Raw genomic sequence first — 14,559 nt, forward strand, 5'->3', positions numbered from 1 at the left:
CACGTGGGGGACGCTCTCCCGTCAGAGCTGAACACCATCAGATACAGTGCCAACGTTTGACGTCAGAGCGCACCTCCCTTCCATTTGGCCAGAATTACATTTTTTATTGATTTTTAAAGTTTGTCCTGTTTCACTACTACGTGGGCGGAGCCACAGGGAACAGCTAATATATATATATATATATATATATATATATATATATATATATATATATATATATACTAAGCAATTATATGGTCAAAATTTTTTTTTTTTCTTTTTAACAATATGTTCATCCAGATTTTCTTTCTACTTTTCCGTGTGTTCGAATTGATTCTTTTATCCATTATTTTTTAATTAGTGGGTCTGATGCTAAAGTAGTTGCAGCCTTTCATCATTCCGTATTGTTTGCCTGGCTGACTGTCTGCTCTGCTCGTTTTTAAGTTCTCTTTATTAAGATATAATGAAGGCAGCAAACTTTGCAGAGAAATGGCAACATAGAATGAAATCAACAAAAGAGAAATCTCTAGCAAAAGTAGAATTCTTTTTTAACGTCTTATAAATGTAAAAATCACGCAGCTGCGCTTTTCTGAATGTAGAATAAGAGGGAAGAAAAAAAAAACAGGAATCAATTAAACGAGCCCAGCATTATCACTGATTATGAATCTGACTGGAACAAAAACGTGAAGCTACAGTGGGCCGCCAGGACCGACTTTGAGACCCCCGAATTAAAGGGTATGGATCTTCAAACAAAGTTAGCAGCAAAAACAGATCACTAATTAAGAAAAAGAATTAGAATGAAAACCTGCAGCCACTGCGGCCCCCCAAGACCCGGAGTTGGAGGCCCCCCTGCTGTAAGTCTTTGATCGTTTGGCAAGCAGGTGACCTGACGCTGCTGCCCTTTAATTGGTTGCTTTCAGATTTTAATAAAGTATCTATCTATCTATCTATCTATCTATCTATCTATCTATCTATCTATCTATCTATCTATTATATAGTGCCTTTCATATCTATCTATCTATCTATCTATCCTTATATAGTGCCTTTCACTCTATCTATCTATCTATCTATCTATCTATCTATCTATCTATCTTTTCCCAGAGTAGCAGCTCTGTGCGCTGCGGACACGCCCATATTTATCTTCATCGAATGAGTGCTCTTTAGGGGATTTTAGTCTGATGTGATTGGACAATCGTCGACGCGTTAGTTCAAGTTCACGTCCAGCGCTCACACCCGCCATTAACGTAGTAACTAGAGATGAGCGCGCGAGAGACTTCACGGAGATGGCAACTTCAGAAATCAAAAGAGATTCGGTTATTTCTTTAATGAAATATCCCATGAAAAATCTTTCACTTGAAGAGAAAAAGAAGATAAAGGAGCAACCTTACTTAAGAATTCAGCAGCGGGCCCGTGATGGAGGACGAGCTCACACACGGACTGGGCCAGCTTGAGCCATTCATCACCCATCTTTTATTTTTTTGCTTTCCCCGTTTGTAGTTTTAGAGAGTCGAAGCCTTGCGAATAACGACGGGTGTTACGAGATTTAAAATGTATTTCTTTTTCTAAAAAAATGCAAGCGGAATGAAAGTAGCTGGAGTTCTGTCGATTTGGGCTGCCTTGTCGAAATTTTATGCACATGAAAATATTCACAGGTTTAAAAGTGAAAAAGTCGAAATAAACTTTTTTATGATATTACACACCATCGGCCAGTTATTTTTCTAAGGTTGCACAAACGAGGCATGTTCGGCTTGCAATGCTGGTAAACAAAACGGAGATTAAAATGTTTTTGGATTGACGCATTGGATACGTTCGCTCCTAGTGGCTTAAACGACAAGTAATATTTTTAGGAGGTTCTCTTTTAACTCATTTAATGTATTGACTGTTGTTTTGGAATAACCTGCGGTGGGTTGGCACCCTGCCCAGGATTGGTTCCTGCCTTGTGCCCTGTGTTGGCTGGGATTGGCTCCAGCAGGCCCCCGTGACCCAGTGTTCGGATTCAGCGGGTTGGATAATGGATGGATGGATGTTTTAGAATAAACGTATACTGCGCATGCGCACAAGACCATTTCGCTCGGTTGCGTGGTTCGACAGGACATCCGGCTGCAGACCTCCGCACTCTGGCGGGCCGTTTGAACATTTACTCCATTTCCGTTGATGTCAGCAGTTACAACGGCTTTAAACTTGATATCGAGCTTTTGAAATTTTGATATCCACATCTCAAACTTGATGTCAGATTTTGAAAGCACCCTATCAAATTTCAAAATTGCGATGTCCAATTTCATAAACGTGATTGCAAAATGACAAAATACACATACATACATAAGCTCTCGTGTCAAATTTCAAAAGTGCGATTATCAAATTATGAAACCTTTTAAAAGCTCAATGTTGAGTTTCAAAATTGTGATGTCAAATCTTATAAGCCTGATATCGAATTTCATAATCGTGATAGCAAAATGACAACATATGATAAAGTTTCAGATGCGTACACGAGGATATTAAATTTTAAAACCTTGATGTCAAATTTTAAAATTGAGGGATCAAGTTTCATAAACGTGATAGCAAAATGACGTGAGCGTTTCATATGCATGTGTATATTAGCATTTAAGTCCTTGTATCGAATTTCAAAAGTGCAATATCAAATTTTAAAATTGTGAGATCAAATTTTATGTCTGATATCAAATTAAATAAATGTGATAGCAAAATGAAAACATATGATGATGCATATAAGGACTGGCCACCCTTTATGCTTTTTCTCATTCGGGGTCCCACTCTAATTCTGCATGCAGTTCTGGTGTCTGACATCACTTCAGGCTGACACGCCCCCTGAATATAGAAACCCCGCCTCCTTAGACCCCTAGTGGTCCCATTCTGGTAGCCATCTGTTGTTGAACTTTTTCTCGCTGGACATTGTCAAGTATATGTGGTGGACTCCCCCCCAGATCTTTTTTGACGTCTCTCATCAAATTTCTGAGTGCTGATATCAAAATGTAAACCTCATGATGTTAGAGTTTTGAAAGCAGATATCAAATTAAAGGAATTAAATGTTGAAATGGTTTGCCATACCAGACCAGCGTGCTGTGGCACAGTGACATGCAATGAGAGCTACTATGGTGTGCCATGTAAATAACAGTGTGGCACACCTTGGTCGGAATCTGAGAAGGATGAGCATCACAGGCGGCCGGGACTCGCTGGAGAAGCGGGCATCAAAGCAGCTCCACAACTGCCATGTTAGAGCACCTCAGACTTTGGTTTCCTGGCTGCTGGGTGTGTGGGCACCAGTGGGGGTGGTGGGCATACGAGTTTCCTCTGAGACGGAGAGGGGGGTGAAGCAGCTTGGAGATGCCACCAGAGTGCCCACTAAGTGCCACGTCTGTGAATGCTGAGCTTGGGGCTCTTCTTTTTATTGGCTTCTCCTGTGGTACCCCCCTGTTCAGACAGATACAATACAATACAACTTATTTGTTGTATAGCCCAAAATCACACAAGAAGTGCCGCAATGGGCTTTAACAGACCCTGCCTCTTGACAGCCCCCCAGCCTCGACTCTCTAAGAAGACAAAGAAAAACTCCCAAAAAAATGGAATAAAACCTTGGGAAAGGCAGTTCAAAGAGAGACCCCTTTCCAGGTGGGTTGGGTGTGCAGTGGGTATCAAAAAGAAGGGGGTCAATACAATACAATACACAGAACAAATCCTCAATACAATATAAAAGTACAGAGCAGAGTTCAACAGTAGATGGCATCCCATAATAGGATTTGGATTTGTTTAGAGTCCTGGAGACCTCGGCCATCAAGCTGCCTCCCCCCTCCTATTGGCCGTTCCACAGCTGAGTCTGCCAATCCGATGAAAGGACCCCTCTTTCCCACGATTCCTGCGATCCTCAATCAGAAATGACTTTACCTTAGGCAGGCAAAACAACTTGGCAGGTGGGCCGTGGGCACCAAGTGGCACATTTGAGTACCGAGAAGAGAAATAGGTGAGGGTTAGTATCAAATTCTAACTATCATGTTATTTCTGTTTTAGTGCTAATGACTAACAACAGAGATGCAGTCTGTACAGTTAATCAGCAGGTCTAGTCAGGGTGTGCTAAACTGAAGTAGTGAGTCTTCAGCCTGAGAGTGAAGGGGCATCTCTTATAGTAGCAGGCAGACCACTCCACAGTTTAGGGGGGTCCTGTAACTAAAAGCTCGACCTCCCACTGTTATTTTATTCATCCATCCATCCATCCATCCATTTTCCAACCCGCTGAATCCGAACACAGGGTCACGGGGGTCTGCTGGAGCCAATCCCAGTCAACACAGGGCACAAGGCAGGAACCAATCCCGGGCAGGGTGCCAACCCACCGCAGGACACACACAAACACACCCACACACCAAGCACACACAAGGGACAGTTTAGAATCGCCAATCCACCTAACCTGCATGTCTTGGGACTGTGGGAGGAAACCGGAGTACCCGGAGGAAACCCATGCAAGACACGGGGAGAACATGCAAACTCCACGCAGGGAGGACCCGGGAAGCGAACCCTTAATGTGTGCTCTGGTTTGTAAGTCATGATAAGTTCAGACAAGTAAGCTGGACCTCGGCCATTTAAGGCTTCATATGTTAAAAGGAGGATTTTGAAATCTGCCCTAAACTTAACCGGGAGCCAGTGTAAGGATGTGAGGACTGGGGTTATGTGTTCGTATTTTCTTGTTCTTGTAATAGTTTCTTTGCAGCCTTTGTCAATTTTCTTAAAGTGTTTGACTCAGTTGATGGAGCTGCTCTGTGGAACATCCTGAGGGTTCGCGGGATCCCCTCGAGGTTGCTCGATATCACGGCCGGCCTGTCCACTGGTACTGTGAGTGCTGTGCAGAGTGGAGGCAGACCCTCTGCGTTTTTCCCAGTTGATTCTGGGGTCCCTCAGCGGTGTGTTCTGCTCCTACTCTGTTCAATGCTTGTATGGACTGGGTGTTGGGCAAAGACGTGGGGTCCAACGGCTGGGGGGCATCTGCTGGTGAAGAAAGATTCATGGATCTTGACTTTGCAGAGGATGCTGTGATCTTCATGGAGTCAATGGAGGCTCTTGAGAGACTGAGTGAGGAGTCTGAGGGTCCTGATAAAGACGAAAGATCCAGGCCTTTAATGACCTTTTGGGCACGGCCATCAGCAGTGTGTCTGTCTGTGGAGAGAGTGTCGACCTCGTCATTGAGGAGAGGTTTACTTACCTTGGCAGTGACATTCATGTGACCCTGGTGACTCTTCCTATGAAGTCAGTAGGCGGATTGGGAGAGCATGGGGGGGTTATGAGGTCGCTGGAAAGGGGTGTGTGGCACTCCTGATATCTGCAAAAGGACGAAGATCCAAGTCTTTAGAGTCCTGGTGCTTCCTGGTTGCGAGACATGGGCGCTATCCAGTGACCTGAGACAAAGACTGGACTCCTTCATGCGTGTCTCTCCGGAAAATCCTTGGGTACCGTTGGTTTGACTTTGTGTTGCTCATGGAGTCCCAAATGAGGCACATGACCTGCATTGTGAGGGAGCGTCGGTTACAGCACTACGGCCATGTGGTTTGATTACCCGAGGGTGACCATCATTGTTGAGGACCTGAGTGAATGGACCAGGCCAAGGGGTCGCCCATGTAACACCTGGCTGCAACAGATAGAGGGTCATTTCTGGAGGGTGGGACTGCCTGGGGGGGCTTGCCAACCGGGATCCCGAGTTGTTTCTTCATGTGGTGGGTGCTGCAACGTGATGTACCAGTGCAGGCTCCCCAACCTGACGTGACTTGACTTGACTTGTAATAATTCTTGCAGCAGCATTTTGGATCAACTGGAGGCTAAATAAAGAACAGTCTGAACATCCACATTGCAGCAGTCAGTCCTACTAGAAATAAATGCAGGAATTAATTTCTCAGAATCCTCTTTATTTAGAAAAACGCCTTAACCTGATTTGGACAACTTTGTGATGTGCGCTTCAAATGACCTGCTAGAGTCAAAGATAACGCCGAGAGTGCGGGCTGATTCAGCAAAATTAATGGGGACTCCAACTGAGTTAAATGATGACAGAATATTGTTGCGATCGCCGTCATTCCCTCCGGTAATTAACATCTCGGTGTTTAAAGACAACTCCTCCTCATTCGTCCACTCCTTTAATTGACTAACACAACTAATTAAACACAACATTGGAGAAACGTCATTTGATTGACAAACAAAAGTAAAACTGGGTGTCATCTGCGTAATGAACATCTAGTGAGAGATCCCAGTACAGGATACAGATACAGGACAGTAGTGAGACCAGCTGTGTCATATGGGCTGGTGACGGTGGCACAGGAGACAGAGCTGGAGGTGACAGAGTTAAAGATGCTAAGATTTGCATTGGGTGTGCCAGGGATGGACAGGATTAGAAATGAGGACATCAGATGGTCAGCTCAGGTGGGACGACGGTTTGGTGACAAAGTCAGAGAGGCGAGATTGTGATAGTTTGGAGAGATGCTGGGTATAATGGGAGAAGGGTGCTAAGGATAGAGGTGCCAGGCAAGAGGAGAAGAGGAAGGCCTAAGAGAAGGTTTATGGATGTGCGGAGAGAGGACATGCAGGTGATGGGTGTAACACAGCAAGATGGAGAAGACAGAAAGATATGGAAGAAGATGATCTGCTGTGGCGACCGGGAGCAGCTGAAAGAAGAAGAAGATCGACAGTACAGAGTAACGGGGGGTGTGAAAGAGAGTTGAAGAAGAGAGTGCAGGCAGGGTGGAATGGGAGGAGAAGAGCGTCAGGAGTGATATGTGACAGACGGGTATCAGCAAGAGTGAAAGAGAAGGTCTACAGGATGGTAGTGAGACCAGATATGTTATATGGGTTTGGTGACGGTGGCACAGGAGACAGAGCTGGAGGTGGCAGAGTTAAAGATGCTAAGATTTGCATTTTGTGTGACGAGGATGGACAATATTAGAGAACGTTAAAGGATCTGCTCAGGTGGAATGGTTGGTAGACAAAGTCAGAGAGACGAGATTGTGATGGTTTGGAGAGATGCTGGGTATAATGGGAGAAGGGTGCTAAGGATAGAGCTGCCAGGCAAGAGGAGAAGAGGAAGGCCTAAGAGGAGGTTTATGGATGTGCTGAGAGAGGACATGCAGGTGATGGTGTGACAGAGCAGGATGATGAGGACAGGAAGAGATGGAAGAAGATAATCTGCTGTGGTGACCCCTAACGGGAGCAGCTGAAAGAAGAAGAAGATCAGCAGTACAGAGTAATGGGGATTGTGGAAGAGAAGTAAAGAAGAGAGTGCAGGCAGGCTGGAGAAGAGTGTCAGGAGTGGCAGACGTGTCTCAGGAAGAGTGACAGGGAAGGTCTACAGGACGGTAGTGAGACCAGCTGTGTTATATGGGCTGGAGACGGTGGCACAGGAGACAGAGCTGGAGGTGGCAGAGTTAAAGATGCTAAGATTTGCATTGGGAGTGATGAGGATGGACAGGATTAGAAATGAGGACATTAGAAGGTCAGCTCAGGTTGGGAGACAAAGTCAAGAGAGGTGAGATTGCGTTGGTTTGGACATGTGCAGAGGAGAGATACATGCTGTGTATATTGGGAGAAGGGTGCTAAGGATAGAGCTGCCAGGCAAGAGGAGAAGAGGAAGGCCTAAGAGAAGGTTTATGGATGTGGTGAGAGGGGACATGCAGGTGGTGGGGGTGACAGAGCAGGATGACGAGGACAGGAAGATATGGAAGAAGATGATCCGCTGTGGTGACCCCTAATGGGATCAGCCAAAGGAGGAAGATGACGTGTTCTAATGTGAGATCCCAGTGGAAATTTGTGGTCCCAGTGTGCTTGTGGTCAGTAAGACAGCGGTGAGCCTTGGGATGTTTTTGATTACAGAAAGTGTGCCACTTTGGGAAGCACCAGGCTCGCCAACATGGCAATGAGGCAGGCCTTGTGAGGTGGGGGACTCCATTCAATCAGAAAGTAAGGCCTGAAGGAAAGGAGGGCAACATTTATGTTCGGGGAAATCGAAGGGTCCTGACCGTAAAGGCAGAATAAGGTTGGTCTTGTCCTGTAGGGGAATTACAACACCTTGGGGGTTTGAGTTATAATTTAAGATATGGGGAGGGGGGGGTCTGTAGATCTTATAATGGGAATTTATGCCCAGGTGAGGTAACCCTGGCAAACCTGCATAGGACTGGGCAGCCTGGCAGCAAGTGCAGAATAAAATTAGGGTGGGTATGACTCGGTGGGTGGGCTAAGCTTGGATGCCAGCCATGAGAAAAACCAGAGGACTGGTGACTGTGTGATGTGGACTTATAGGAATACGGCGGGCATGGCCAAGGACCGGGCACTCTATTACCAGAGGTAGAATGAGATTTGGATTGCACTGTGAAAGTTCGGGGGGGGGGGGAATTGAGGGGGGGGTGCCAGCGAGCCCCAAACCTCAACTCGAATACACCAATGCAGTCCCGAGTTCAAACAAATTCACGTTTTACTACAACACCTCACAAATGAAGCCCAAAAACACGCAGTCATCTCTCGTCCCTCCACCACGCTGCCCTCCTGCAGTCGAGTGTTGCTCGTCTTCCTCCCTCCTCTGACTCACCTGGGCAAGGCAGTGCAGCCCCCTTTTTTATTGAGGACCCAGCAGGTGCCAGGGCTGTTGCCCATTGGAGTTACTTCCGGGTGACACACAAGTCCCACCTAACAGGGAGCAGCGCCCTCTTGTGGCACCCATGGACCCCAGCAGGGCTGAGCTGATGGACTACAATTCCCTGTTGCTTCCCCAATGGGTGCAGATATTGAGGGCTGCTGCCATCTAGTGACTGGGGGCAAAAAAGACCCACCAAGAGAGATGGCCCTCCTCTGTTCTCCTCTTTTATCCCATCCAGTTGCCTGGGGCCTCCTCCGCGGGGAAGGAGCTGTCTCTCCTGACTGGGGTGTCCATCCTTCCATTTGGGAAGCCTTGCCTGGGTGGGACGTCCTTCCAACTCTCAGCTGGGATACCTTTCTGTGCACAAGGGGCCTTCTGTCCGGGTAAGGGACTGTCCCTATTCTCTGTCCCTGCCGTGTGACACCTACAGGACTTATGCTCTGGATGAGTCACAGGACAGACAGCAGGTCACGTTATTGGAAGATTAGGGAGGTGAAGAATGCGGACATCAAGGTGTGGCATTTTGGCAGAATGGGGAACTGGGCAAGTTGGCAGAGCACTGGGCAATTTACAGACAGGCAGCGTGTAAAATTTGGGTGGCAGGGGCACCTGTTCCTTTCCACATCTGTAGGGCAAGTCATGGGAAGAATTAGGGGGCTGCAGATGTCACAGACCGAAGTGTTGGAGCCCAGCAGTAATAGGAATGCTGGCATCAGATTGGGCAGCTTGGTGGAAAGGGGGTCATACATTATAGCTTGGGCTAGTCCAGTGGGTCTGGTACTGGACGGGCCAAGATGTGCAGCAACACCATGATGAGGACCACGAGAGTACGTGCAATGACCAGATGGAGGAATACATTAGATGTGAAAGGCACTATATAATACATAAGTACCCCCCCCACACACATTTTTTTCACCAGTCGCCACTGGTCACAATGTGGCATTTCTTGAATTTTTTGCACAAAACCTTGAACGTCCTTACATCGGGTGAGACAATTTTTCAGATTTGTAGATTTTTTCCCCACAGCTCCAGTCATTAAAGCAAGTTGCATTCTTACAAATCAGCACCCACATCAAGATGGTTGTGCCAAGTGTGGAGCACACGTCAGTGAAAGGCAAGCCGTGTCACGGGATCAACACGCAGGTGGACTGCAGCAGCCAGCGTATCACCCTGAAGGTGGGCGGGGCTGGATGTGAGATTGACAAGGAGATGTCACAGCGCTAAGCTGAGTTCTGCATTCTGTGAACCCATGGCACATCCACGTGGCACCTCACAGGCTGAGAAGGTTCCAGAAGGCCGGTGGAGACTCCTGGGGCTTTGGATAAATAGAACCTCACAGAAGATAAGGGGGGCATCAGAGAGTGAGATGCGACGCGGCATGGCGCACGACTACGGACGACGATCGGGAGTGGCGCAAGAGCTTATCAGGACCAGTCTGAGCTGCCATTGCTTTACGAGGGCCGTAACAGTGTGAAGAAGATTCTTCTGGAAGTGCAGCTGTAGCTCACTCATCGGAAAATAAACGTCACTCTCACTCTGTGTGTGTGTGTTGGTCTGTCCATCTCTGTGTCCATTACAAAACAAATCATGATGGGAACAGTGACATGCAGCTTAGCACAGCGTCCTGCCATCTTGTGTGTTCCTCCTTCTTCAAAAATGATCTTTACTTTGTGTTGGGCTGACATCTTCAACAAAGGTACAACCTCTCAGACACCAGTGGTGACATTTCTTTTGTTTATCCAGTTGAAGCTCAGTGAGGATACCTGGTGTCAGTAGTGGGTTTAGATAGATAGATGGATAGATGGATGGAAAAGGCACTATATAACCAATAGATAGGTAAACAGTTGTGAAAGGCACTATATAATAGATAGATGTGAAAGGCACTATATATTGTATAACTATAAGGCACTATATAAAACTATATATAATGTGTGAAAGGCACTATATAACTGATAAATAGATGTGAAAAGCCCTATATAATAGATGTGAAAGGTCCTATATAATAGATAGATGTGAAAGGCAGTATATATAACTATAAGGCACTATATAAAACTATATATAATGTGTGAAAGGCCCTATATAATAGATAGATGTGGAAGGCACTATATATAACTATAAGGCACTATATAAAACTATATATAATATGCGAAAGGCCCTATATAATAGATAGATGTGTAAAAGACACTATATAATATATAATGTGTTTAAGGCACTATATAACTGATAAATAGATGTGAAAGGCACTATATAGCTGATAGATGTGAAAGGTCCTATGTAATACATAGATGTGTAAAAGGCACTATATGCTGTAATATATAGATGTTAAAGGCACTATATAATACTATAAGGCACTATATAAAACTATATATAATGTGTGAAAGGCCCTATATAATAGATAGATGTGTTAAAAACACTATATAATATATAGATGTGAAAGGCAATATATAATACTATAAGGCACTATATATAATGTGTGAAAGGCACTATATAACTGATAAATAGACGTGAAAGGCACTATATAACTGATAGATGTGAAAGGTCCTATATAATAGATAGATGTGTAAAAGGCACTATATGCTGTAATATATAGATGTGAAAGGCACTATATAATATTATAAGACACTATATAAAAGTATATATTATGCGTGAAAGACACTATATAACTGATAAATTGATGTGTAAGGCCCTATATAATAGATAGATGTGAAAGGAACTACATAATAGATGTGAAAGGCCCTATACAATAGATAGATGTGAAAGGCACTATATATAACTATAAGGCACTATATAAAACTATATATAATATGTGAAAGGCCCTATAAAATAGACAGATGTGTAAAAGACACTATATAATATATAGATGTGAAAGGCACTATATAATACTATAAGGCACTATATAAACTATATATAATGTGTGAAAGGCACTATATAATAGACAGATGTGGTAGATAGATATTTTATTAATCTCCCTCAGGGAAATTCTGATGTCCAGTATCTCAAACGACTCTGTTAAAATTGTTAGAAATGATTCTAAAAGCGAAGAGAACAAACCTAAATAAATAAAGAGAAATGGGTGAGCAGTCTCAGCGCTGGAAGGCAGAGTGGTGGTCAGGGTCCTGAATGACGTCTCCTGACTTCAGCATTATAAAATCTCACGGCAGTAGGAATCGATGACCGTCTAAAGCGTCCCCTCGCCCGGTGCATTGAGAGGAGACCCCTGCTGCGGTTCCTGCTGTGGAGAGGGGGGCTGCTGTTGTCAAGGATGGCACATTTGGAGTCACAGCCTTCAGATTTGAAGTCCAAAGCCTTAACCACTATGCCACACCTCATCATCATCATCTTCTTCATCATCTTCTTCTTTGTGAAGAAGCCTCAACTTTAGCATCAGAAGACTACAAAACTCCATCCTGAGTCTTCATCTGTGTCAAGGAGTGCCATAAAATCGCGACATCCTTCATTCTCTGACGTGGCCTCCTCTTCCTCCTCCTCTTCCTCACTGGCACTGAGTGGGTGGGTGTTGGACCCTTCATAACAGCTTCTCAGGTCTCACTCTGAGGTCGGACTTGTGTCACAGTTCCGAGGAGCTTGATGTTCACTTTGGGTACAAGGATGGGCTGCCCACTCGTTAAAGAGCCCCCTCACCCACATGGCGCCATGTTAAGCTTAAGAATAAAACCCAGGAGACCCAGACTTACGATCCACACGGAAATGGAGAGAACATGCAAAGAGCATAAGGAGAGAGGAAGAAAGAGAAGAATGAAACGATCATCAGAGAGCAAACCACGGACTCTGAGAGTAAAAACGAAGCCCGTGTGAAGGAGACACCTAAAGTCTGTCACCATCGGGGGGACAGGGACTCGGCGTCGGCTGACACCCCCCAACTCCATGGAGAGCAGCGGAGGTGGAGACACGCGGCGGAGTACAAAGAGTTGTAATAATACGCCTAAATAATTGATGGCGAGGCCTCGGAGAATCCCACCTGCTCCTTCAGATCAGCAGTCAAATGAGGTGCCCTCTCAGCGTTTGCCCTTTATCAATTTTTAATTCTTATTTTTTTATTCCTTCATAAGCCAAACGCAAACATCTCAAAAGGGGAAGAAAAAGTTACTTGAAAGGAGAAAAGACGAACGGACGCCTAGAAAAATAAGAGGGGCCAGGATGGGAAAGGCTGACCACAAGGGGGAGCTGTAGGCCAGTGTGTTATGGGTGGGGGGTGGGGGGGCAAGGAGATGAATAGCCAAGTGGGGGGGGGGGTCCAAAATGGAGGACAACCACAAGGGGGAGCCATAGGCCAGTGTGTTATGGTGGGGTCGGGGGGCAAGCAGATTAATCGTTAATTGGGGGTCTAAAATAGAGGATAACCACAAGGGGGAGCCGTGGATCAGCATGTTATGGTGGGGGGGGGGAGACAAACAGATGAACAGAAATAGGGGTGAGGAAGGCTGACCACAAGGGGGAGCTGTGGGCCAGTGTGTAATGGTTGGGGGGGGCAATCAAATGAGTTGCTTATTGGGGGTCCAAAATGGAGGACAACCACAAGGCGGAGCCAAAGGCCAGCATGTTATGGTGGGGGGGGGGCAGGAAGAAAAGACAAACAGATGAATAGAAATTTGTGGGGTGAGGGTGGGGAAGGCTGACCACAAGGGGGAGCTGTGGGCTAGTGTGTAATGGGTTGGGGGTTAAGTAGATGAATAGCCAGTTGGGGGGTCCAAAATGGAGGACAACCACAAGGGGGAGCCATAGGCCAGTGTGTTATGGTTGGGGGCGGGAAGAAAAGACAAACAGATGAATAGAAATCTGTGGGGTGAGGAAGGCTGACCACAAGGGGGAGCCATTGGCCAGTATGTTATGGTGGGTGGGGAAAGGCAAGCAGTTTAAATGCTAAATGGGGGTCCACAATGGAGGAGAACCACAAGAGGGAGTTGTAGGCCAGTATGTTATGGTGGGGGGAGAGGAAAGGCTAACAGATGAATAGCTAAGTGTGGGGGGGGGGGGGGTTCCAAAATGGGGGATAACCAGAAAGGGGAACTGTAAGCCAGCATGTTATGGAGGTGGGGCGGGGAGGCAAACAGACGAATAGCTAAGTGGTGCTCCAAAAAGCAGGACAACCACAAGGGGGAGCTGTGGAGCTGGGGCTTCATTTAAGCAAAAGAGAAATTATCAATTGAGGGGGGGGTTGAGAATTAATAATAATAATAATAATAATAATACTAATTCATTACATTTATATAGCGCTTTTCTCAGTACTCAAAGCGCTATCCACACAGGGAGGAACCGGGAAGCGAACCCACAATCTTCCATAGTCTCCTTACTGCAAAGCAGCAGCAGCACTACCACTGTGCCACCTGTGAGGACTTTAGAATGTTGACCACAAGGGGGAGCTGGGGGCCAGTATGTCGTGAAGGCCCAAGAGAAAAGGCAAAGGTGCACCAGTAACTGAGGGTCTAGGAGTGACCACAAGGGGGTGCTGACAGGTAAGCCATCCTGTTCATCCTCTGTGGCCACCTTAACTCCCACAGTGGTCCTATACGAGGACACACCCTTGGCACACACATGACCCCAGCCTCAGAACGGGCAACTTTTGAGTGTTAGTTGGCTTGTCAGTTTAATTTGAGTTCTATTTATTTATCTATTTGTTTGTTTGTTTCTCCTTCTCAGGTTGGTCGCTCAGGCGTTGGCGAGGATTCATTCCATTCAGCTTGAAAACGGCTCGTCGGTGCAGCCGGTCCTGTGGAAGAAGCTGTCAACGTACCTGAGCTTAATCAGCGCCAGTGGGGACGACTCGCCGTCTTGTGTGCGGTAAGTCGTGACAGGTGCCTCTCTGTGTTGCACAGTGACAGTACCACTAATTAGCCACTAGGTGGCCCCACCGTTCGCTCCACTATGTGGCAATGCAGGACGTGCCTTCTGCCGGCCAATCAGAATCATTTAGAGATTGCTGTCTGTCCAGTCAGCATCCTGGGTTCAAG

The 14,559-nt window shown here is 46.0% G+C and overlaps 1 protein-coding gene across 1 annotated transcript in view; it reads left to right on the plus strand.

Moving 5' to 3' along the window:
* LOC114647385 (ethanolamine kinase 1-like) overlaps window positions 1–14,559 on the plus strand; it is a 188,891-nt gene that overhangs the window by 84,463 nt on the left and 89,869 nt on the right. Inside the window, exon 3 of the mRNA XM_028796088.2 lies at window positions 14,249–14,389. Within this exon, the coding sequence (XP_028651921.1) occupies window positions 14,249–14,389 (141 nt within the window). The remainder of the gene's footprint in view (window positions 1–14,248; window positions 14,390–14,559) is intronic.

The sequence above is a fragment of the Erpetoichthys calabaricus genome, chromosome 2 (genome assembly GCF_900747795.2).
Source record: "Erpetoichthys calabaricus chromosome 2, fErpCal1.3, whole genome shotgun sequence".
NCBI classification, from domain to species: Eukaryota; Metazoa; Chordata; class Cladistia; order Polypteriformes; family Polypteridae; genus Erpetoichthys; species Erpetoichthys calabaricus.